This window comes from Hypanus sabinus, chromosome 3 (assembly GCF_030144855.1).
Source record: "Hypanus sabinus isolate sHypSab1 chromosome 3, sHypSab1.hap1, whole genome shotgun sequence".
Classification (NCBI taxonomy): domain Eukaryota; kingdom Metazoa; phylum Chordata; class Chondrichthyes; order Myliobatiformes; family Dasyatidae; genus Hypanus; species Hypanus sabinus.
In genome coordinates this window covers 125,469,850-125,497,152 of record NC_082708.1, presented here as the reverse complement: position 1 = coordinate 125,497,152, position 27,303 = coordinate 125,469,850, and the positions used below count along the sequence as shown (strand labels likewise).

The 27,303-nt window shown below is 39.3% G+C and overlaps 1 protein-coding gene across 3 annotated transcripts in view; it reads right to left on the bottom strand.

Moving 5' to 3' along the window:
• Window positions 1-27,303, bottom strand: part of afg2a (AFG2 AAA ATPase homolog A) — a 377,888-nt gene that overhangs the window by 167,462 nt on the left and 183,123 nt on the right. The window contains exon 15 of one of the 3 annotated variants that reach the window (XM_059965086.1): window positions 18,251-18,557. The exons of the other annotated variants lie outside the window; for them this stretch is intronic. Coding sequence (XP_059821069.1) covers window positions 18,456-18,557 — 102 coding nt within the window. The 3' untranslated portion in view covers window positions 18,251-18,455. Of the gene's footprint in view, window positions 1-18,250; window positions 18,558-27,303 lie in introns of those variants that run through there. 3 annotated transcript variants of the gene reach the window in all.

The following is a 27,303-nucleotide window of genomic DNA, read 5'->3' as shown; positions in this document are numbered from 1 at the left end:
GGATGTGTGCTTAGCCCACTCTCTACAACAAGACTGTTTGGCTAGGAATAGCTGAAATGCCATCTATAAACTTGCTGACGACACCACTACTGTTGGCGGAAATTCAGATGGTGACGAGGAGGCATGCAGGAGCAACATCGATCAGCTGGTTGAGTGGTATCGCAGCAGCAACCTTGCACTCAATGTTGGACCAAAGAACTGATTGCGGACTTCAGAAAGGGTAAGATGAGGGAACACAGACTAGTCCTCATCAAGGGATCAGATATGGAAAGAGTGAGCAATTTCAACTTCCTGAGGATCAATATCACGGAGGATCTATCTCGGGCCAAACATCTCAATGCAGCTACAAAGAAGGCACAACAGTGGCTATGTTTCATTTGGAGTTTGAGGAGATTTGGTATGTTACCAAAGACACTTACAATTTTCTACAGATGTATCATGGAGAGCATCACTGTCTGGTATGGGGAGGGCTCCACTGCAGACGATTGAAATAAGCTACAGAAAGTTGTGAACACAGTCAGCTCCATCATGAGCACCGGCCTCCCCAGCAATGACGGCATCTTGAAGTAGCAGGACCTCGACAAGACGGCCCCCATCACTCAGGACAAGCACTCTTCTCATTACTAGCACCAAGGAAGAGGTATAGGCATCTGAAACCAATTGAAACTCAACAATCCAGGAACAGTTTCTTCCACTCTGCCACCAGATTTCTGAATGGACATTGAACTCATGAACACTACCTCACTACTTGTTTTTCCCTTTTTGCATACTTAACTTTTTAAATATATATTTCTTACTGCAATTTACAGTTTCTCTTATATATTACAAAGTATTGCAGCTGCGTAGCAACAAAAGTCCTGACATATAGCACTGATATTAAACTTGATTTTGAGTCATATGTACAGATTTATTTGAAATGACTAGTACTCATGCTCCATCTATTAAAATACAAGTACATCATAATTCAATTCACCCTGCCATTTTTTTCAGTATATGAAGTTTCGTTTAATGAAATTTTTTTTCAGGATTTAATTCCTTTTATAATCTGATTGAACTGTAATTAACACCAAATATAGAACTCTGCAGCTGCCAAAAGTCTGAAAATACGTCTTCATATATGGAAAATACTAAACAGGTCGCATATCTGTATGGAATGATGACCTGTTAAACAATAAATTCTTTCTCATTGGAGTGCTGAGTGATTTTAAAACAATTTTACTTCATAGTGACTGCACTACCAGCATTATCACCATGGCAATAATCAAATTAACTTCATTGCTGTATTTTTGATTTTTCTTCCACTGATACATTTTTCTATAAAGACACTGAAGGTGCATAAAGCGCTGAATTGATGCATGATGAAGAACATTGTGTTTTAAATATAGATTAAGGCCATTCAATATTCTGTTAGATTTTTCAACTCCATTTCAAAAACATTTAGATTCCAGATTTTCTACTTAAAAATATGTCCATCCAGAGCCAACCAATGCAAGATCTTCAAGATATTTTAAAAAATAATACCAGCACTCTAAGCAACATCTCTGCCGATCTACTCAGATTTTAGCTCCACTTCTTTCTACAAAATTCTAAGTTCTTAAAATAGATGGGCTAATTCCATTTCTAATGTTCTTAAAATATTCCTGACCAACCCTGCATGGACATGAGAATAAGGAGTAGAGCCTTTGGATAAGTTTTTTTTCCTTACTCCTATGGTGATAAGGCTAATTTCCCTAAGGTCAGTCAACACACCCTGTATGGGATTCTCTTCGTTTGTATGATCCTCTTACTTGTAATAACTAGTAAGGTATTTTATGAATTCGTTATAAAATGAAGGTGAAATTAGGTCAGGGAGGGGAGACCAATTAGTAAGAAAAGAATCAGACAAAAGGAGTAAGAATAACAAGGTCAACTTTTGTCTCTGCTTAAAGACAAAGATTTTGAACTAAAACAAAAAAAGGATAGAGTGTGACATCAGCACTGAAATAACACAGTGTACATAACCGCCTCGGAACAAAAACACTTGCAACTTAGTAAAGAATGCTGATAAAAGATCCTGCCAGAAACTTGAACTTTTCTTTCTGAAGCTAAGTGTCCTGCTGTTCATATATGATGACTGAGTATTGATTCTATCTTTGAAGCTGGAAACTACAACCAAGAAACAAATCTTTCTATTATGAGTCATGGCTATTAGATTTGCCAAAGTAGGGGCATTGTTCACTTCATGTAGTTAAGTTCACCAAGAAATATTATTCTTGTTATAATACATAATACTGCATCCTACAAGATCCAAAAGGACAAAGTTTTTCAAAGGGGGTGGCTTTGTACTGTGGCAGACTGACCACTACCTTGCTGAGGCCAGGCTTCCTCTTACATACCCCTTGAAAAGGACTCCACTCTAAACCATGAGGCCACTATTGCCCACACCATCACTAACCTCATCAATTTTGGAGAATGCCCATCCACTGTCACCAAATCCATAGTTCCCTTACCCAAGATTTAAAAGCACAGAGGCCCATTGTCTCTGCTTGTTCCTGCCTCAATGAACTCATGTTTGCATACCTCAACTCTACTCTATTCCCCAATGTTCAGTCCCTTCCCAACTACATCTGTGACACGTCACATGCCCTCAACCTCAACTTTCAATTCCTTGGCTCTGATCACCTCATTTTCACCATACACTTCTATCCCCCATTAAGAAGGCCTTAAAACTCTTACTTGTTACTGAATTACAGGCATGAGCAGTTCCCCTCCTCCATCTGGCGGAACTGGTCCTCACCCCCAACAATTTCTCTTTCCGCTCTGCCCACTTCTTCCAAATTCAAGATGTAGCCATGGACATCTACATGGGGCCCAGCCATGTCTCCCTTTTTGTTGGCTATCTCCTTGGAGCAGTCCATGTTCCAAGACTTCCCCAGTAATGCTCCCCAACTCTTTCTGCGCTACACTGACGACTGCATTGGTGTTGTGTAATGCACCCATGCTAAGCTCATCAATTTCATCAACTCTGCCTTCAACTTCCACCCTAACCTTAAATTCACTTGGTCCACTTTTGGCACCTTGCTCCCCTTTTTTGATGTCTCTGGAGAGAAACTGTCTACTGATATCTTTTATGAACCTACAGCTATCTTGACTATACCTCTTCTTATCCTGTCTTCTGTAAAAATGCTATTTCCTTTTCTCAATTCCTTTGTCTCCACTACATCTGTTTCTAGAATGAGACCTTCCTTTCCAGGACATCAGAAATATCCTCCATCTTCATAGAACAGAGCTTCCCTTCCTCCACCATTGATACTGCCCTTACCCATCTCATCCATTTCATGGATATCCACACTCACCCCACCTTCACATCACCTTAACAGGGATGGAGTTCCTCTTGTCGTCTCCTACAACCCCATGGGCCTTCACACCCATTATTCTCCACAACTTCTGCCAACTTCAACGGGACCCAATCACCAAACACATTTTTACCTCCCCCAAACTCTCCACTTTCCTCAGGAATCTGTCCCTCCATGAATCCCTTGTCCATTTGTTCCACCCCACTAATCTCCGTCCTAGCACATATTCCTGCAAGTAACAGAAAAACTACATCTGCTCATTCACCTCCTCTCTTACTTCCATTCAGGGCCTCAAGCAGTTCTTCCGGGCAACAGTTCACCCACAAACCTCTTGGGGTCGCCTACTGTGTCCAACACTCCCACTGTGGCCTCCAGTACTTTGGCGAGACACAACATAAATTGGGAGACCATTTTGTCAAGCACCTCCACTTCACCTGCAGAAAGTAGAATTTCCCAGTGGCCAACCACTTTAATTCCTATCCCAATTCCCATTCCAACATGTTGGTCCACAATCTTCCATTCTGCTACAATAACGCCACTCTGAAGGAGGGGACGCAACACCTCATATTCCATTTAGGTAGCCTCCAACCTGATGGCATGAACATCAATTTTTCCCCTTTTCCCTCTTTACCCCTCCCTCTTCTTCTATTCTCCATTATAGCCACTTAACACTTCTCCTCACTTGCCTATCATATCCCCCGGTGCCTCTTCTTCTTCCCATGGTCCAACCTCCTCTCCTATCAGATTCTTTTTTCTCCTGCATCTTGCCTTTTCCACCTATCACCTCCCAGCTTCTTACTTTAATCCCCACCCACCTGGCTTCACCAATCATCTTTTAGCTTGTTCCCCCTCCGCTCCTCCGCCTTCTTATTCTGGCATCTTCCCCTTTCCTTTCTAGTCCTGATGAAGGGTCTTGCCTCAAAATGTTTATTCATTTCCATGGATGCTGCCTGGCCTCCTGAGTTCCTCTAGCATTTTGTGTGTGTTGTTCTAGATTTCCAGTATCTGCAGAATTTCTTGTGTTTAATATTTTTCACAGGTGCTTTTTACTTTTTTGGCTTCATCAATTCTTTACCCCACTCTATTCAATGAAATACACCTGATAATGTATTTACCAGGTACCTTTACCAAACCTATCAACAGATTTAATTACTCACCTATTGCTTACTTAATTTCAAATTGGAATAATTGGGAAATAATCTGCAGCTGGCAACTTGGCTGTGTTATCTCTTCCCTATTCAGACTGTAACATCTTATCAACATCTTGCCAGTAAAATGGACTAATTATAACAGAGATACTCCTGGTCAATCTGGGTCAGTTACCTTTTGGATATAGCTGCTCAGTTATTTTTTTATATTGCTGAGCTTATTTTGGCTACGACATTATTTATGTGGCACAGATATAGTTTACTTACGAGATTAAGTTGCCTTGTTTTTAACTGAGATGCCTAATAATTTAAGAACCTAGTTTATTTGTTTTAATACTTGGTCAATATAAAACTAACAAAAAACTCTTGAAAGTACAGGGAATGGTTTGAAGTTTCAGGATTTGAATAAGGAATCCTATTTTAAGCTCCTTTCTTCATTCAACATCCTCGAGACCATTTTCCACATTTAGGAATTCAGATCAATTATGTAACCCCAGGTAAATTGCTGCTAAAATTCTATCTGTCCCCTCACCAGCTCTGTTCCTCTAGAAACAGACCTTTCTTTTATAATTTCATGTAGTACATCTTGTTGCTTAAAAGCAGTAATATACTTTTGGTTCCATACCTCCCCTGTTGCCAATGAACTTGCTGACAGATTGCAGAAGAGCTCTAAATGACAGTAAATCCTGATTGTTGAACATCAAATCCAGTCAAGATTTTGTTGCAAGTTTTGTACATTAATTAAAACATGACTGCACGTACCTGATTAGCTGTTTTATTTAAAATAATGTGGGAAATGCCTATAATTCCTTAAGAGTGCATTTTCATTTGTATTACATGTAGCTAACAAGAATTTTACACAATTGTGAATGTTAGTCTTTGTCAATAGACAGAATAAATCATGCTGAAATGACTGATAATGACTCGGTATAATTTTTTTTAAACTTATTATAGGAATAATTGTTTTAGGTCTTAAATATGAGCATTTTTGTTCTAGCCCTTCCAAATGCTAAATCTCATTAGCTTTACCTCCTTAATTTGTTGCAAAGGAACCAGAGGGTTGATTGGTGGCACATGCTTTTTCCCAAAGAACATTCAGAACATAGTGGCTCAAGAACCTAACAAGTTTAGCATGTGTAACAACCTAGGTACATTTAAGCAGCATAAAATTAATGCATAATATTTTTTCATTAATACACATTGAGCAGTCCTTATCAAAAATGGTTGGGGTAGGAAGTTTTTTTGGATTTGGGATTATTTTGGAATATTTACATCTATATAATGGTAGTGGGACGCAAGTCTAAACACAAAATCCACTTACATTACATACACTGCTTGTATGCAGCTGGTGTGAGTCTGCAGTTGAAGCACGATATGACGTGATGCGGCTAGGTCCTCCACAGACCGCGTCTATAACCGGGTTCCAGTTATCATTGGCTTCATTCTGCCATTGATTTCAAACAGCCACTGTTCCACAGCAACTATGATGGGGGGCATAGTTTTATATAATATTTTTAATAATTTTGTGCATGAAAATTATCTTCAATTTTCTGTTCATCATGATAGATCTTTGCTTGTTTCATGATTAACATACTGTTAAGCAGCATATGTTCACTCTGTCACTGATGAATCTATTATTTCAATACATGATTGAGGTCTTCATTTTTCACTTTATGCGGTATTTTTCTATTTTTCATTAGCTTCTGTTCATTACACATGTGAAGTTACGTCTCAGCGCTGTCTGTGCCGTGGAGAGACTTGTGCATAGCCGGGGAAACTTCCCAGCACCCTGTTGAATTTTTCATTTGTGATGCCACATCTCCATTCAAAAAAAAGTTCAGATTTCAGATTTTGTAATTTCGAATAAGGTGTATTCAACCTGTACTTGCTTAACATTCAAGGATTTCTCTGCCAATTATCAGAGCTGAAGGTGAGCCCAGATAGCAAGAGAGAGAACAAGTTAATTGATTATATGTGATTCAAAGTTATGCATGTATCTACCACTTATCAGATCTTGTTACAGACTGACAACTTCATTTTCATCTAATGGATTTTGCAAACTCACAACCTCCTCTGTTCACAATTTTTTTTTAGCTCTTTTACTGGTAAAGCTGACTTCAAGAAACTGGGTTTTCTCCTTTGTTGTGATTGCCTTCAACAAAAATTAATTCCCTTTAAAACCATAGTCAACAAAAAATCACTTTCCTATATAAGAAATTACTAACTTTGCAGACTTAGAATGCAGGAACTTTACTCTCTTATTCTTCTTAATTTCCATATCTGTGCCCCCTTTTATCTGCATTCTTCACTATTTCTGAGAATGTCCAATTACAAGTATTTATTACTGGGACCCCAAGAATGTGGAATTGAATCTTGTCAGTCCCATTCTATCCTGAAAAATTTTCAGAGTGAGGACCTCAAGCTTTGCATTGTCTACTCATTACTATATAGTTTACCTCTTCTTGAAATTACAAAATGAACCTTTGGCCTGTATCTTGGGTTTACAAGGTAATAGTGCCCAGAAATGATCTACTGTGACACGAGAACATAAATGTTTAAACAATTTATCTGAAATACCATTTTCTCCATTTCAGATGAGGTCTTGAACTATTTATCTGAAGCAGGTTAGTAGTTCTCCAAAAGAAACTTCAGAGAGTTGTATTAAGTGTAATTTTAGGGCTAATGTCTTAAATTTCAAGAGGACATTCCCAAGTTCAGTGATAACCAAACATATTTTTTCTTGTTACAAATAATTAAGGTCTGACAAACTGAAATCTTGAAGTGTGCTCGAGCAACAGAAAATGAATGGGAACAGTGAGCAATAGTATGTGCAAACTCAGTTTACATTTCCTTTACTTCAGTAAATGCACAATTTCAGCATTTTTTGTTTACTTTTGTTCAGTAAAACAACAAGAGTGCAGCTTTTAAGTTTATAAAATGGTAATGTTAACATAAGATTGAATTATAACTTATCTTGTGAAAAGTGCTGGCAATGTTGAAAAAAACAAAGCAGCTCAAATGTGCTACCTGCAATTTTGCATGAAGGAAATTTTACTTATGGGTTCAGCATCAGTGGAAATACACAAACTCTATATTCTTGTCCTTTGCTTGGCTTGATAAAATAGATCTGGCATTTGTCTTCTCTGACTTTTTACTGTAATGTTATTGGTTTCTGTCTGTTGGGCTAAACTGTTTCCACAGTTGTCCCAGGGGCCATGAAGGTTTAATAAACTGTTTGGAAGAAATGTGACATGTATATAACTTGACTCCATGTTTATAGCTAAAGTAGAGCCAACATATGCTAATTGAAGTGGCACTGCAGGAAGATGTTTATGTATTAATTAAGCCACTTCCCGCACCAACTGTTTCTAAGAAAGTAAGAAATGCAATGGCAAAAAGCCATTCAGACATACAAACGTCATAGTCTGCCAATGTTTTCATAAAGTAAATGTATTTGAAAACTTTGCACTTTATTTATTTCTGAGTTCCAAAATTAGCCTTTTGCAACCCAGTTTTCTGTCTTAAGTTTTTGAAATATAAGATAAAGTATTTGTGAAGGGAATTATTCAGAAAGGTTAAAGGTGTTAGAGGCAAGGCCACTTGTATATGACCTCTTTCTGAAGAGTAGCTATGGTACGCTTTGTATCAACGTTTGGGCAAAGACACAACTTAACTGTAAAAATAGATGCAGTGCAGGAAATCTACACCAGTATAGCAAAACGCTTCAGAAGACTCAGTTTTCATTCATCAGCCCACGACATCAGCATGTTCCCCCTAGGCTTCCTCTAGCTCCAACATCAGAACTTTCATTTTCTTCTCCCTTGCGGTTAAGTATGGAGCGTTGTGAAACCCCATTTCTAGCACTAACTTCTTCAACAGCTTCTTTTAACATGAATTGCCTTGAAAGTTCTGCAGTTTTTAAATCAAAGAGTGAAAGGCTAAAACAGCCCAATATATCAAATACAAATGTTGAAGAGAAAAAAAACAGCTGATCTCTAATCTTTCCCACATTCTACTTAGGCAGTCCCCCAAAATCAAAGATCATGTGGGTTCTGAGGTGAATGATGAGGCCACTTTGGAACTGTAAACTCTTCCACAGAAGGGGCAGAAGTTACCTGACAGAGCAGGTAGTTTGTGAGGTGGCATGCTCCTTTCACTATTTACGTAGGACGTCTGTGTGCTCCTGATGTATAGACTTTAGGTTCTCAATACCATCCTGAATGTTCTTTCACCATTTTGACTAGAAATACTTTAAGAGTCAGTGAAAGTGATTCATTTTTCCAAGGAGACATTTAAAACATGCTTTACACCTTTACTCTGTCCTTCTGGAAATATATGCATTTGCCAAAGTGTTTTGGAAGTCTGGTATGCAATGAAGCTGTCCTGTTGTAACTAGTTTCAATGCCTGGGATGATAACTTGGGAAAGGACATTGACACTGGTTTTGCTTGATACAATGTGAATTATAAAATCAGAGTTATCACAATAAAAAATATATTTCTGCCAGCATAACATAATATTAATATCAAATTGTGTGACATATTTGTACAAGTCAATTCAATTATTACAAGTATCTGCAAATCCTAAATTCAGCAATTCCCACCAGTGAGGCTCAAATAAGAAACTCAAGAGAGAAGAATCCTGGCAAGTATTACTACATCATTCACACAGGAACCTCTTAAAAGACTCAAAGATGAGCAGAAATAGTAACACTGGAAAAATTCCAAAGGGACGAATACTTCAAGGACTTGCGTCAATTGAGAGTGAGTCATGCACATCCATCCTTTCTGTTTTAAAACCAGATGTAATAAGTTTTACATCACAAATAAACATCCAATTAAAGAATCGTTTTGTTATTTTTCACCATGTTTTGATAGAGTGCTTCAGTTCTGTCTTTACTATTTTCAGGGAAAGATAGGACAGTGAATCCTTTCCTCTTTTATGGCAGGTGGAGCTTCACAGCTAGGCTGCCTTCCATAATAATATGATTATCATGAACTATTAAAATCTATAAAAGCTCACAAGGCAAATGGAGAATCAACTATGGAATAGCTAGAATAAAGTTTTAGCTTGAAGGCAATTTCAGCTTTTGTGATGTAGTCTGTACTTCACATCAAAATTGAAGAATTTCAACACATTACCATTGTTTTATTTTCACTTCAATATATAGCTGTCATATTCTATTTTAAAAATGAATGCCAATGATATCACTAGATTTATCAGCTTAAGGATTATAACCCCTATATTGTGGCACGGCTGACTCAACAGGAGTCAAAGATAAGTAACCACAGGATTACTACCACACATCTAATAATGTGATTTTGTGCTCTTAAGTCTTGCTCACTGTGTAAGTAAAGAAAACATCTAAGTATACGGTCCATGACCTAACTGAGGCAAAACAGCAATGAAGTCATGGTTTGCTTACAGATTACAGAGGAGAAGGTGTTTGCTGTCTTGAGGAAAATCATGGTGGATAAATCCTCAGGGCCTGACAAGGTTCCCTCAGATGTTGTGGGAGGCTAGAACAGAAATCGGAGGTACTTAAAACATCTTTAGCCACAGATGAAGAGCCAGAGGATTGGAGGACAACTAATGTTGTTCTGTTGTTTATGAAAGGCTCAAGAATAAGCTGGGAAATTACAGGAGAGACTGACTTAAGTAGTGGGTAAATTGTTGGAAGGTATTCTAAGGGACCAGATATGTAAGCATTTGGATAGCCAGGGACTGGTTATGGATAGTCAACAAGGCCCCTTGAGTGGTAGGTCATGTCAAACCAGCGTTATAGAGATTTTTGAGGTGGTCGCCAGGAAAGTTGATGAAGGAAAGGCATTGTTAAGATGAACTTTAATCTGGCCTTTGACGAGGTCCTTCGTGAGAGGTTGTAATGCGGTAGAGCAGAGGGATCAGGGAGTACAGATCCATACTACTTTGAAAGTGGTGCACAAGTAGATAAGATGACGAAGAGAACTTTTGGCACTGAGTACTGAGTACAGAAGTTGGGATGTTGAAGTTGTATAAGAGGTTGGTGGGTCTTAATTTGGAGTATTATATGCAGTTCTGATCAGCTATGGTGGTGCTATCAAGTTTGGGGACACCCTACATTTCTCTATTTCTGCATAGATATGACCTAAAATGTGATCAGATCTTCACGTCAGCCCTAAAACTGGATAAAGAGCACCCAATTAAATAAGTAGCACAAAAACGTTATACATGTTCGTTGTGTTATTGAGAAAAATGATCCAATTGTACATGTATTTGTTGGAAAAAGTACCTGAACCTCTGGGGTAATGCTTTCTAGAAAAGCTATTTGGAGTTAGATGTTCCAATCAATGAGATGAGATTGAAGGTGTGGGTTGTAGAGGTGTCCTGCCCTATAAAAATGACACACAAAATTAAGTTACTGACAGAGTCTGGTCTTCTCAGGAAAGGTCTGTTTATGATGACCATGCCTCAATCAAAACAACTTTCAGAGGACCTTAGAAGATCTGTAGAGATGCATGAAGCTGGAAAAGGCTACAAAAGTATTTCTACAGACCTGAGTGTTCATCAATCCACAGTGAGAGAAATTGTCTACAAATGGAGGAAACTCAGTACTGTTGCTACTCTTCCTAGGAGTGGACATCCTGCAAAGATCACACCAAGAGTACAATGTGCAATGCTGAAGGAGGTGAAAAAGAACCCAAGGGTAACAGCAAAAGTCCTGTAGAAATCTCTAGAAATTGCTATAGTCTCTGTTCATGTGTCCACTGTATGAAAAAAAACTCTGAACAAGAACGATGTTCATGGAAGGACACCATAGAGTAAATCACTGCCCTCCAAAACAAAAACATTGCTGCACATCTCAAGTTTGCAAAAGACCACCAGGATGTTCTATAACACTTCTGGGATAATGTTCTGTGGACAGACGGAACATCATTGCAATCATTGAGGGAACAATGAATTCAAAACAATTATCAAGACTTTTTAGAGTTGAATGTCAGGGTCAGTCCGTGGAGCTTAACAGAAGTTGGATAATGCAACAAAACAATGATCTAAAAGATAAGAGTAAATCAACAACAGATTGGTTTCAAAAGGAGAAAGTTCATGTTTTAGAATTGCCGAGTCAAAGTCCTGACTTTAATCCTATAAAAATTTTGTGGAAGGACCTGAAGCAAGTTCATGCAAGGAAGCCCACCAGCATCCCAGAGTTAAGCAGTTTTGCAAAGAACAAAGGCCTAAATTTCTTCCAAGCCGATGTGCAGGACTGTTCAGTAATTACCAGAAACGATTGGTTGAAGTTATTGCTGTCAAAGGGGGTCACACCAGTTACTGAAAGCAAAGGTTCACACACTTTTTCCAACAAATACATGTTATATTGGATTATTTTTCTCAATAAATAAATGAACACTATTAAAATTTTTGTACTGTTTAATTGGGTTCTTGTTATCTATTTTTAGGACTTATGTGAAGATTTGATCGTATTTTAAGTCATATTTTTGCAGAAATAAAGAAAATTCTACAGGGTTCACAAACTTTCTAGCACCACTGTACATTCAGGTAAGATATCAATAATATTGAAAGAGTACAGAAAAATTTGCAAGGATGTTGCCAACATGTGAGGAGCTGAGTTATACAGAAAGGTTGAATAGGCTACGGTTTTTTTTTCTGAAGCATAGAAGAATGAGGGGAGATCTGACAGAGATATATAAATTTATGAGTGGTATTATACATAGAAACATATAAATCTACAGCATATTCCAGGCTCTTCACCCACAATGTTGTGCTGACCATGCAACCTACTCTATAAACTGCCTAGACTTTCCCTACCACATGGCCCTCTAATTTTCTAAGCTCCATGTACCTAACTAAGAGGCTCTTAAAAGACCCTATTGTATCCACCTCTACCACCATTGCTGGCAGTGCATTCCATGCACCCATCACTCGCTGTGTGAAAAGCTTACCCCTGACAAGCACCTTTAAAACTATGTCCCCTTGTGTTAGCCATTTCAGCCCTGGGAAAAAGTATCTGGCTATCCACACAATCAATGACTCTCATGCCCTATACACCTCTATTAGGTCACCTCTCATCTCTGTAGCTCCAAGAAGGACAAGTTCACTCTACCTGTTCTCGTAAGGCATGCTCTCCAATCCAGGAAACATCCTTGTAAATCTCCCCTGCACTCTCTCTATAGTATTGGCAACCTTCCTGTAGTGAGGTGATCAGAACTCCAAGTGGGGTCTAACTAAGGTCCTATATAGCGGTAACATTATCTCATGGCTCTTGAACTTAATCCCATGGTTGATGAAGGCCATCACACCGTACGCCTTCTTAGCAACACTATCAATCTACGTGCTTTGAGTGGACCCCAAGATCTCGTTGATCCTCCACACCTACAAGGTTTACCATTATAGGGTAAATGTGAGATCCACTAAGGTTGGGTGAGACTAAAATAGAGGTTAGGGTGACAAGTGAAATGTTTAAGGAGAACATGAGAGGGAACTTCTTCATTCAGAGGATGATGAGAGTGTGGAATGAGCTGCCAGCAGAAGTGGTAGATATAGGTTTGATTTCAATATTTAAAATAAGTTTGGGTCAGTGCATGGATGGGATGGGTATAGAGGGCTATGCTCTAGGTGCAAGTCAATGGGACAAATAATAGTTTGGCTCAGACTATTTAGGATGAAGGGCCTGGTTCTGTACTGTAGTTCTTGATGACATAAAGATATTGAATATGAAAGAACAGAATAATTGCTATTTTGTAGCTGGTGAATTGGGATGAGGAGTTACAATTGGCCTTAACAACAAGAATGGAATTAAGCATCAGATATGGTCAACAGGGAAATTAAGGGATGTGCTTCCAGGTTTCTGCTTAAGACTGCTATCACAAGATGCATGAATAGCTGATTTTCCTTTTACTCTTTTGTTTATATTTAGGTCTGGATGTTGCTCAGCCAGGCTAACATTTATTGCTCACCTCTTCTTGCCCTTGAAAAAATGACAGTAAGCTACAAGCTTGAAATGCTGCAGTCTTTGTAGTGAAAATACTCCCAAAGAGCTGCTGAGTTAGGAGCTATAGGGTTTGTACCAGATAATGATGAAGGACTAGCAACATACTTAGAGGGAATTCCGGAGGTGGCACTCCTGACTCGTACTTTGAAGGTAGTGGAAAAGTTTTTCGGTGTAAGGAGGTTAAGTCATTCACCACGAGGTACCCACCCTTTGACTTACACTTTGACTATTCTATTATGTGACTGGTTCTGTTGAGTTTCTGGTTAATGGTGATTACCATGATCCTTATGGAGTTATGGGAAGGGGGTAGGGGAGGAGTTGATTATACCATCTAATGTTTAGGGTAACAGGTTGGACCTTTTCTTGGTGGAGGTAGACAATGCATGAATGTTACTTGCTAATTTTTGAGGCTCGAATGTTACTTGCCACTTTTCAATTGATCAGAGTTCAGAATTGGCATGTTCCTGTAAAGAGTAAGAACAAGGATGCAAAGGTAAGGGAACCTCAGGTTATCACAAAGATACTAGGAAGAGAAAGGAAGCATACATAAAGTTAAGGATTCTAAAATCAGACTGAGTCCCTGTAGAATAGAAAGTTAGCAGGAAAGTGCCTAAGCTGACAATTAGGAAGGCCAAAAGGGGCCATGAAATGCCATTGGTGAGGAGGATCATAGAGAATCCCAAAAGCATTATATTTATATTAAAAGAGGATAACCAGGGAGACTAAGAAAAACTGAGAGTTCAATCAAAGATAAAGAAGGGTATTTGTATTTGGAGCAAATGGTAGATACACTAAATGAGTATTTTGTGATGGTATTTACCAAGAAGCGATTGGAGGATAGTCAAGGATAGGATATTGCATGCTAATATATTGTGATACTTTGAGATAAGGAGGAGGTAGTGCTGCATCTTATTTAAAGCATCGAAGCAGACAACTCCCCAGGACCTGATGGCATATATCACAAAATATTGAAAAAAGCAAGTGAGGTGATTGCTGGAACTTTGATAAAGATCCTTGTGTCTTCACTGGTAACAGGTGAGATCCCAGAGGGCTAGAGAGTAGCAACTGTTGTGCCTTTGTTCAAGAAAGAAAAGAAGTATAATCCAGGTAATTATAGGCCAGTGATCCTCATGTCAGTGGTAGGGAAGCTACCGGAGAGGATACCTGAGGGATAGGATTTATGCAAATTCAGAAAGGCATGGTCTGCTTGAGGACAGTAACCATCATTTTGTGCAGGGCAGGTCATGCCTTCAAAGTTCAAAGTAAACTTATTATCAAATAGTGTTGGTTGCATGTGTTGTGCTCAAAAAGCTGTGATTTTTGTCACCAGATAGTTGGCAAGAAATAAACAGTAAGAAAATTCAGAACTGTCTTGCTCACTACAGTTTCATGCATTCAGGCTTGGAGATGCCAGAAACAGCCAGGAGTGAAAATTAAATTACACAACTTCAACAAGTTAGGAACTACAAAGAACTTGAAGGTGTTGACAAGCATCTTGAATGCTATAGTGAAAATGAAAATTGGAAGATGTAATCGTCGAAAATATTGTATAAATGCAGTCCACTATCTGCGGTAGGTGGCTGCACTGATTTTGTTCATTTACAGTCAATCTAAAGTACACTGGATGAATTTCTCCATCGATATCTATTAGGAATAAATACAGTTTTACAGTACTGTAGCAGTTTTGGTAGTGTTCTAATTTGTTCTGTATTTCATTTAAATACATAATTGGTTACTCAATTAAATGGTAGTTTATTTTTTATACCTTTTTATCTATTTCCATGTAACTTCAGCTAATTGGGGCAATTAACTGGAATGCACTGAATATCAATACTTGAATGAAAATGTAGATGGGTGGACGTGCAAGTTTACAATGACACCAAGATAGGTGGAGTTGTAGAAGTGTAAAGGGCTATCAAAGAATACAGCAGAACTTAGATCTGTTACAGATATTGGCAGAGAAGTGGCATATGTGGTTCAATCCAGGCAAGTGTGAGGATTTGCACATTGGGAGGTCAAGTATACAGTTAATGGTAGGACACTTAATAGCACTGAGGTGCTGAAATCTTGTGATTCATGGGCCTGTAAGTGGATAGAGTGATAAATAAAGCACGTTTTTCTTATCTTGTCCATACTGCACCAACCACCGCCACTAGGCTATAAACGTGTGTGGTTAAGTGCCTTGCTCAAGGACACACACACACCACCTCGGCTGAGGCTCGAACTAATGACCTTCAGATCGCTAGCCCAAAGCCTTAACCATTTGGCCAAGTTCTGGAATAGGTTGCCAAGGTATTAGTGTATGTAGGTAGTTTGGTGGAGTTTAAAAGGCTCTTAGAGAGTCCCATGATTATGACGGGAATGGAGGGATGAGAATGATACAGAGGAGGAAGACATTTAGTATAAATTGGCATCAAGATCAGCACAACATCACATGGGCCAAATGGCCTAACCCATGCTCTTCTGTTCTATGTCTCAACATGTATGATAAGAATGTTCCCCGGGAACAGCTTCATTGGCTCAAGAGTAGAGAGATTCGCCTATCAATTTCCACAGCAAGAGCTGGCTTCTATTATATTTCCACAGGGTCAAATGACCTATGCAAGCAAATTAATCCATAAAACCCACCATTCAACTAGTTTATTAATATATTTACTCCTCTTAATAAAATGCATTTAGTTCAGTTATCAACATGAAGATGTCAATAATAGTAACCAAAAAAGATTAAAGGCATAATTCCAAATCGGGCTAATTGGTATTGAGAAACAGCAAAATGACTGTCAAGAACAAGGCCATGATTATATTTGAATTAAGTAATCAATCCTTTCAAGATGTGTGGTAATGCTGTTACAGCTGTCTCACATGTTCTGAACTGCTAGCAATTATTAAAACTTTGAAAACACTGCTCACTCAATTCAAGTTAAATTATATAGAAAGTGGTGGGCCTTTCTTTCAAATATTCTAGCCTCAGTCTGGTGTAAGCAACACACACAAAATGCTGAAGGAATTTAGCAGGCCAGGCAGCATCTAAGGAAAAGAGTACAGTTGTCGTTTTGGGCCGAGATCCTTCAGCAGCACTGGAGAAAAAAATTCTAGTCTAGTCTACTGGATTCAATCAGCTTTCTCCATGGAATACCTTATTCTGACTTCCAAGTAGTTACTTTGAAAGCACCTTTTTTCAATACATAAATAATGACATTGTGGAGTTCATTCAACTGGACAACAGGAGGGAAGGACTGGTAGCATATGTCAGACTATAAATTAATGAACAGCTACATCATGCAAATAGGGTTTTGCAACTAACCTTATCACCGACTTTCTGCACATTACCCTGCAGGCTGCTATAAGACCATACATAGGAGCCAGCACCAAAAAGAAATAGTAATAACAGGAAGCGAGCAAGTGAAAGTAGCCTGAGATACTGGCACCCCAAGTGGAGTTTGCATGTTGGCAAAGTCATTCCTGTTTAAGAAAAGATGCAGAAAAGTTTGTCTCTCCAAGGGTTTGTTAATAGAAATTGAGTGGACACTCAGCTGCACGCAATGATTCGTTTTGAGTCAGGTATTAGTGCCCCAATCCATTCCCATGGCCACCAGTTGCCAATAACATTGCGAATTGAAACATACCAGAAAATGTTGGAAATAATCGGTATGCCTGAGAGCAGGACAGCAAGTGCTGAGAGGCAGGGTTAACATTTCCAGTTAGGGCTAATTCTTCAGAATTGAAGAGTACTATTTTATAAAAGAGTCATAGAGAGGGAGTGCAGAAACAGGCCCTTCTGCCTATCAAGTCCGGTTAACCATCAACCACACAATTTTACATTGATCCCATATTATATCCTCTCCACATTCTCTTCAACTCCCCCCATCCCTCCATTCTGCCACATACTGACATGAGGGGAAATACACAGTGGCTAATTAACCTGCCAATCGGCACATGTTTGGGATGTGGGAGGAAACTTGAGCACCCAAATGAAACCTGCAGTGTTACAAGGGAACATGCAAGCTCCACACATGCAACATGCAAGCTCCACACATGCAACATGCAAGGGCAGGATCTAACCAGGCCCTCTGGAGCAGTGAAGCAGTGGCTCTACCAGCTGTGCCATTGTTCTGCCCTCTTTTTCTCAGCTCTGACCTCAGGAAATGACACGAACAGATATGGCTTTCTAAAGCTGTAGACAAATCTCAATTAGCAAATAAACAAAAGTGCTTGCACTACTCTCAAAGTCAAGGTCATCCTCACTCTCATCCAGTAAATATCACAAGCTGTTTCTGCCACAACTGACACTTGCACATTGCTGCACTCCAGAAATCAAGGAAAGGCCAATTACAAAGTGAGGAACCTTTGATGTTCGATTCATGCAATTTCTGCATTCTAATTTGCTAAGGGCATTACAGGGCTCCAAAGAGGACATAAATACTCTCACTGACGGCTCCTTGGACTTGCATCTACAAATGGTGTACGCACAAAGTACTACACGTTATTCTTCACAGTCCTGCACAGGTTCTTCTGCTCCATCGGGAGAACTCTACCACATCCCAACCACTCCCTGCCAACACTCTCACTCTCAGCTGCTTGTATTGTGGTGTGTCTCTTTAAGGGAAGAATTGTGAGGGAAGGTAAGGATGATTTTGGGCACCATATCTTTTGTCAGGTGTCATACTTCTGCTCTTTTCTTCTCCCTTCCAATCTAATTGCTGCCACTCTACACCTGAACTCCAAGCATGATTTGTCATTTTTTCCAACAAATGGTGGGTGGTGACAAATCAGCAGAGATTGAAAATCTGGCTGGGTAGTCAGTAAGAACAAGGAACTGATTATTGACTTGAGAAAGAGGAAACCAGAGGTCCATGAGCCAGTCCTCATCAGGGAATTAGAGGTGGAGAGGGTCGACAACTCTAAATTCCTCGGTTACCATTTCAAAGTACCTGTCCTGGGCCCAGCACAGAAGTGCAATTATGCAGAAAGCACAGCAGAGCCTCTACCTCCTTAGAAGTTTGCGAAGATTCAGGATGACAAACTTCTGTAGATGTGTAGTGGAGAGAAATTGACTGGTTGCATCACAGTATGGAAACACCAAAACCTGTGAACGGAAAATGGTACAAAAGTAGTGGATTTGGCAGAGCCAATCGCAGTTAAAGTACTCCCCACCACCGAGCACATCTGCAAGGAGCACCGTCACAGGAAAGCAGCATCCACCACCCAGGTTATGCTCTCTTCTCAATGCTACCATCAGGAAGAAGATACAGGAGTCTCAGGACTCACACCACCAGGTTCAGGAACAGTCATTATCCCTCAATCATCAGGCTTTTCAACCCATGGGAATAACTTCACTTGCCCATCATTGAACTGTTCCCATAATATATGGACTCACTTTCAAGGACTCTGCATCCCGTATTCTTGATATTTATTGTTTGTTTGTTTATTTATTTCTTTCTTTATTTCTTTTTTATTTGCTTAATTTGTTGCCTTTGCACATTGATTGCTCCTTTACCTTGTTGGGTGTGGTCTTTCATTGATTCTATTATGGTTCTTGGATTTACTGAGTATGCCCGCAAGAAAATGAATCTCAGGGTTGTAGATGGTGATATACATGTACTTTGATAATAAATTTACTTTGAACTTTGAAGGCTGCACTTCCCTTACAACTCATACCTCTACCTTCCTCACTCAAAGGATGCCTTTAAAGCTTCCCAACTTCTACCCTCCCAAAACCTAGTCTGTTATTCTTCAATGTTAAAATCTTCCAACTTCCAGCACTATATTATCATCTTCCACATCCACCAATAATGGCTTTACTTCTGGTAAGATGGTGGTGCATTTGCTCTCAGAGGTCACTCTGGGAACATCAAATGGCGCAATACTTGTCTAAAACATTTTTTTTGTGATTGCATTAGACACTGGTAATACAACATTCAGCAAATTCGGTTCATTGGTTCACTGGTGAGACTGGCGGTGGGGGAGCTGCGTGGCATTGGTTGTTGCACAGACCTTATGCGCTAGCATCAACTGTTATAGCACCAGGGGAAAAAACACCAGAGGCGGTGTGGGAGAGAACAGAGGCACTGAAGACACGTTGGAGAGCGTTTGCTCCCTGGAAGACAAGCTGGACTGCCTTCGTCTGCGGCTGACCCAGCACAAGATGAGGAACTGCTGTACACTTGTTCATGCAGAATCACGGCTCCAGGACAACACCCGATGCACCATCACCATCAGGGTTATGCTGCTTGGGGCCTTGTCTTAACATTATTTTGTGACTGCAGGTGAAATCATAACTAAATGTGCAGTAAGTAGTGTTTTGCACCTTGGTCCTGGAGGAACACTGTTTTGTTTAGCTGGATACATGTGTATGGTTGAATTACAATTAAACCTGAACTTGAATTTGAACGACAAAGATTGTAGGCACATGGGAACACCACCATCTTCAAACACATGCCATATTCTGATTTGGAAATATATCACTGGTCTTCAATTGTCACATGGTCTAAAGACTGTCTTGAACTGGGATCCAAAGCTCTATGGGGAAGGAAACTGCAATTTTCCAATTTTATTCTTGAATGACCTGGCTCTAATTTTAAGATAAAGTATCGCCAAAAGACAAAAAACTTACATATTAACATGATCAAAATCTTTTAGCATTTAAAAACCTCAAATATACTTAAAGAAAATTAAGGCAACATAACTCAGTGATTTATCAATGTAAATCTTATATCAAAGATTCATTCAAGATTCAAAGCACATTTATTATCGAAGAATGTATAAATTATACATCCTTGAGATTTGTCTGCTTTGCCACAAAGCAAGAAACCCAAAAGAACTCAATTAAAACAAATACAGACCACCGACCAAAGCATATACAATAGAAGTGAGCAACAACATTCTAAACCAAATTGAGTCCTTAGATCCAAACCCCCAGAGCAGCCTGAAGTAAGACCATGCTCTCAGTTCAACACATTAGCATGGCTGATCATCACGAAGCTCATAGACATGAAGCACAGCAAACCTCTCCACCAAACCTCCATTTCCTACTATCCGTATCTAGCTCCCATTTTCTTCTCCATCCTTTCTAATTTTTGTTTGTTCCCTCGCTCATTTCTCAGTCTTCTTTCTCATTATTCACCAAGATATCCAAGCCCCTTTAATTTTCAATATCTCTCTTGAGTACACTATGGAGTCAAAGAACGTGACAAAACACAAACAAGCCTTTCAGTCCATCTATTCTGTGCCAAGCTATTAATCTGGCTAGTTTCATCGGCCTGCACCTGGACCACAGCCTTCCATTTCCTTCCTATCCATGTACCTATCCAAACATCTCTTAAAAGTTGAAACCCACCCACATCTACCACTTGCACTGGCAGCTCATTCAACACTCTCACCACCCTCTGAGTGAAGAAGATCCCCCTCATATTCCCCTGTTACGAACCCCGTAACTGGGTCACTTACCAGCAAAGATAGAGAAGTCTGTTGAAGTCTGATGGTACTATTTTTAACAGTATTTATTAGTAAAAATACACAAAAATAATATCAATGCAAACATACAGATAATATACGTCATCAATACTAAATCTAAAAGTGCGGGTATATTAATAATCAATAAGAAATAAGCTCTATCGTTGTCTAGGGGATAAATGTATTGTCCGATGGAAATATAAAAGTCACTCAGTTCATGCAGGCTGCAGCCTTTTGTTGGAGAGAGAGGGAGATTTGGAGAAACTTGCCAATTCCTTTTATGATTTCGATCCGTCAGAGTCTTGTTGGTGTGGCCGTTCACTTGTGGCCTCTCCTTTAGCTAAGCCGTTCTTCCATGATGAGCCCGCTACCCTGGCAAGGGAGGACGCACTCGGGCCCTCACTGGCGTTCACTATAAAATGCTGTCACTGGATTTCCAGCGTTTCTTCTGGTGCGTCTGAAGGGGTTGTTCCCCAGACCCTCTTTTATCCTTACTCACGGGGTCTCAGATGTCAATCAGGTTGGGATGATGCAATCCCTCCACCAGCCCACTCAGGTCGTCCTCTGAGGGCTTCAATGAATAGTACAGTACTCAATACACAATTCTGTCTCCAAGAGACAATGGCCGTTATCCGTGGCTTTGTCTCGCTGAGGCCAGGACACATTCCAAAACCTTGTGGATTCTCTCTCAATTCCTGAGTCCCAGACCCGAATTAATAGCGATCTTGCGATTCTCAAAAAGGAGGGAGCGACTTTGTACCCTTCGGCCCCTCAGAGTTGTGGCACATTCATAACACCCCTAAAACATTCTATTTTCACCTTTAACCCATGACATCTAGTTGTAGTCTCACCAACCCTCAGTGGAAAAAGCCTGTTAGCATTTTCCCTATCTCCAACTCTTATAATTTTGTATACCTTTATCAAATCTTCCCTCAATCTTCAATAGTCTAGGGAATAAAGTCCTAACCTATTCAAACCTTTCCCTATAGGTCAAGTCCTGGCAACATCTTTGCAAATTTTCTCTGCACTCTTGTTTACATCTTTCCCATATTTAGGTGACCAAAACTACACACAATCTCTAAATTAGGCCCCACTAATATCTTATACAATTTCAACATAATATCCCAACTACTGTGCTCAATACATTGATTTATGATGGCCAATATGCCAAAAGATTTCTTTACAACTCCATCTACCTGTGACACCACTTTCAAGAAATTATGGATCTGTATTTCCAAATCCCTCTATTCTACCACACACATCACTGATCTACTGCTCACCGTGTAAAACAAATCCTGGTCGGTCCTCCTAAAGTGGAACACCTCACACTTGTCTGCATTAAATTCCATCTGTCATTTATCAGCTCATTTTTTCCGCTAGAAGCTTTGATATTCTTCCCCACTTTTCACTAGACTCCTAATCTTGGTGTCATCTGCCAATTTGCTGATCCAGTTTAAGACATTATCATCTGGATAATTAATACAGTTGACAAACAACAATAGACCCAGCACCAACCCCTGCAGCCCGCCACTAGTCACGGGCCTCCAGTCAGACAGGCGATCATCTACCACCGTTCTCTGGCTTCTCCTGCAAAGCCAGTGCTAATCCAATTTGCAAGGTTATCTTAGATGCCAAGTGACTGAACCTTCATGATCAACCTGCCATGCGGCACCTTGTCAAAGGTCCTGCTAAAGTCCATGAAGACAACATCCACTGCCTTACCTTCATCAACTTTCCTGGTAACTTCCTCAAAAAACTCTATGAGATTGGTTAGATACAACTTACTACAAACAAAGCCATGCTGACTATCTCTAGTCAGTCCATGTCTATCCAAATATTGATATATCAAATTCCTTAGAATACCTTCCAATAACTTTACGACTACAGACCTCAAGCTCACCAAACTACAATTTTCTGACTTATTCTTAAAGCCTTTCTTAAACAATGGATCAACATTAGCTATCCTCCAATCCTTTGGTGCCTCACTCATGGCTAAAGATTTTTAAAAATATCTCTGCTAGGGCCATTGCAATTTCTGCACTAGACTCCCACAGGATCTGAGGAAATACCCTATTAGGCCCTGGGGATTTATCCACCCTAATTTGCTTCAAGACAGCAAACATTTCCTCTTCTGTAATCTGTATAGGGTCCATGACATCACTGTTGCATTTCCTCACATCTACAGACTCTGTGTCTGTCTCCCGAGTAAATACTGATGCAAAAAACTCCATTTAAAATCTCCCCATCTCTCTTAGATTCATGCATAGATTACCATTCTGATCTTACAGAAGACCAGTTTTATTCATTGCTATGCTTTTGCTCTTGTCCTCAAGAATCTCATTTGTTCTTACCTGCCATATCTGCTATGCACCTCCTACTTTTTCTTAACAAGAATATCTCTTGAAAACCAAGGTTCCCTAAACATGTCATCTTTGCCTTGTGTTCTGACAGGAACAAACAAATTTCACTTTTGAAGGCCTCCCACTTACCAAGTACATCTTTGCCAGAAAACAACCTGTCCCAATCCACCCTTGCCAAATCCTTTCTGATACCATCAAAATTGGTCTTTTTCCAAGTCAGAATCTCAACCTGAGAACCAGACCTTCCTTTTCTATACTTTCCTTGAAACTAATTGCATTATGATCATCCGATGCAAAGTGTTCCCTTACACAAATTTCTGTCACCTGCTTTGTCTCATTCCCTAATAGGAGATCTAGTATCGCACTCTCTTTAGTTGGGAATTCTACATACTAATTAAGGAAACTTTCCTGAATACATTTGATGAACTCTTTCCCATTCAGCCCTTTTACAGCATGGGAGTCCCAGTCAACATGTGGAAAGTTTATATCAGCTACTATCACTACTTTATGTTTCTTGCAATAGGCTACAAGCTCTACAAATCTCTCCTCTAAATCGCGCAGACTGCTGGGTGTTCTATAATATAATCCCATTAACATGGTCATAGCTTTCTTCTTCCTCAGTTTATTCCTGTGTATAAAGCCTCATTAGATCTACTCTCCAGACTGTACTGACTGAGCACTACCTTGACATTTTCCCTGACTAGTCATGCCACCTCTCCCACTTTAATCATTCCCACTCTTATCACGTCTAGAACGATGGAACTCTGAAATACTGAGTTGCCAGTCCTGCCTTCCTGCAACCATGTCTCACTAATGGCTACAATGTCATAATTGCACATGTTGATCCATGCCTAAGCTCAATACCCCTTGCATTGAAATACATGCAGCTCAGAACATTATTCCCACCGTGCTCGACCTTTTGATTCCTGACTTAGCATGTAGACGTAACAACATCTTTCTCCATAACCACTCCAATACCTGCTCTGGCACTCTGATTCCGATCCCCTCAAAACTGTAGTTTAAGCGCCACCCCCACCCCTGTGCAACTTTCAGCTAGGGTATTAGTTCCCCCAGTTCAGGTTTAAACAGTCCCATCTGTACAAGTCCCACCTTCATTGGAAGACTCAATGCCAGAGACCACTGCTAGGTCATTTCACTCCTCCCAACCCCAAAAGAATCCAAAGTTGAGGAGAACAGCTACAAGAGTACTCAGAACTGGCTGCCTATCCTTTTTCCTTCTCCTGATGGTCACCCAGTTACCTGTGTCCTGCACTTGGGTATAACAAACTCTCTCCATGTCCTGTGTATCAACCATAGAACACTACAGCACAGAAAACAGGCCATTCAGCCCTTCTAGTCTGTGCCAAAACTTTATTCCGCAAGTCCCATTGACCTGTACCCAGTCCATAACTGTCCAGACTTCTCCCATGCACTCTTTGCAGGTGTAGCTGTCAGGAACACTGGAGGACTCCCTGCCTTCCCACATCCCACTATCCTCACTGGCAACAACCCCCACTCTAAATGTGCAATAAGAAATAAAGAATAAATAATGAAAAAAATTTACATACCTATGGCCTATGCCTCGCCTCGCTGAAACGTCAATGAGTCAAAATCTCAACTCTGCACTCTAACACTGTCCCACTCACACAATGACTACTCTGTTTAAATCCATCTTCTTTATATTGGACATTGCCATGTGCCTAATTATGCGCAATCCAATGTCTCTTTGGGACCTGTGGTGCGTAAAATGTGCTGACTGCCCCCGCTCACTTCTTTTAAACTCTCTCTACCTCTACACAATCCATGATCTACTCAGGAACTCTCCTGCATTCTATGCAGTCCAATGTTTCCTCTGGAACCGTGGTGTCTAAAATGTCACCAACTTCTGCAGCAGGTTTTGGGCGCAGGATGAAGCACGTAGACTGTTTGTTCCAGTCCCATCAGAGAGGACACCCACACCAGGACCACCAGCCTCACAAACAGTTACTTTCCCCAAGTAGTAAGGCTGATCAATACCTCCACCCACTAACACCACCACTATTTTCTTATTTCCTGTCAGTCACTTCATGTACAACCTAGCGGCACTTTATGGACATACAATCAACTTACATATATAAGCTAAATTAATATTTATTGCAATTTTATTGTTGTTTTCTTTATAGTTTGTGTATTTTTTGTGCTGCATTGGACCTGGAGTAACAATAATTTTGTTCTCCTTTACACCTATTTACATGAAATGACATTTCTTGATTCTTGAATTTTGAAATATGAAAAAGAGTGAGATCCTGGGTCTGTGCTTATGACAGGAATCAGCAATATTGACAGACTTCCTCCTAAAGGGACTGATCTGAAGTCACCATATTAGAGACCAATGGCTTGTCATGCAAGTTTTGCCAGTGCAATGCAATATCCCATGATTTGGCTTCTTCTAGATAATCAGATTGATTAATTAACTTTTCACATTAAGGTTATGTCGTAGGCTTACACTATGTTATCAGGTTCAAGATGAAAGCTACAGCAAACACCAGTAATGTGATATTCTAAAGTCCTATTATACATGATTTGAATATGTTTTACATTATGGATAAAATTAGATTTTTACTGGTCTGCCAATAGCAGAATTGATGACCATGAATTACAAATTAAACTAAAAAAAACCTACAAATAATTTAAATCTGAAATAATTATAGAAAATGGTGGAAAAATTCAACTGGTCAGGCAGCATTTCGGCAAGAAGGAACAATCACTTTTAGGTCTGATGAAAGGCTGATGTACTCAAAACACTGATGACAATATCTCTTTTCACAGATATTGTTTATCCTATTGAGTTTTTGCAGCATTTTATGTTTTTAGATTAATTATGACATAGAATATGAATATTAAAAGTTAACATGTTTGTTTTTATACCTTTCTTTTAATTTTTAACAAAAGTATTTACCTGTTTATTTTCAAGTATTTTTAAATCATATGTTTGTAATTACATCGGAAAAGGAACTTTAATTTAGAAATGTTATCAACATCCTAAATTACTTAATTTTCCCACTATACAACAGTGATATATTCATTATCTGCAAAAAAGGGGTAAGCTAAGGTTGTCTAAACTGCCATGCAAATACACACTTTTCTTTCTAACTTCCTTTCCAAAATATATATATAAAATGCAGATGTTGTTTGAAAGCATTTTCCGTAAATGAGTCTTGTAATTAAGTGCCATGATGTAATTCCAGATGTAGATGTGCTTAAATCTTCAATCATGTGCCTTTTGTCACGGAGGTTTGTGAAAGGAGAAGAAGAACAAGAGAAATTAGAAAAAAAGAGAATGAGAAAGCATAGAAAGAGGATGAAAGAGAACATAGTTGATCAAATTAAATTAGAATTCTCCCACAAAATTCTCACAAATATAGCCTGAGGTCTACAACACAAAGTACCAGTTAAAAGAGAGTGAAAAACAAGAAGATTTTCATAAAAATAAGGCATGTAGAAACATGAAGTGCAGAACAAACACAATTTGCCCTATCAAGCCAGTCAAAATTAAATCTATTTGTGAGTATTTAATCAGACTCTTTCTTGACCCTTTTAATAAAATATTAATAATATGTCATTAATATCTATAAAATTAACTAACTAGGGAGCATATTTTAATATGATTCTCAAGTAACATTAGAATCCTAATTCAATATCATAAATCACTTCCTGTCACACAGTATGAACAGCAACTAACAAACTTGCTGCCAAATAATACAAAAAAATTAAGTAGCCTTCTCCAATGGAGAAGCTAACTTGCATAAGATTTTATCAGTGATTGAAGAGCTTCATAATAAAACACATGAGCTACTTTCAGGTAGTACAACCTTATCAACATCCTGCTAGCAGAATGGTCTTGGAGCACACTTTATTGCTCTCCAAATAACTGGTAGAATGCTACTTGCAGGGTATTTCAAATATACTTGATATATCAATATTTAGCTGTTTACCAAAGTTTTAAGTTTAATGTTCCTCTCAACGACATAAAATTTCATA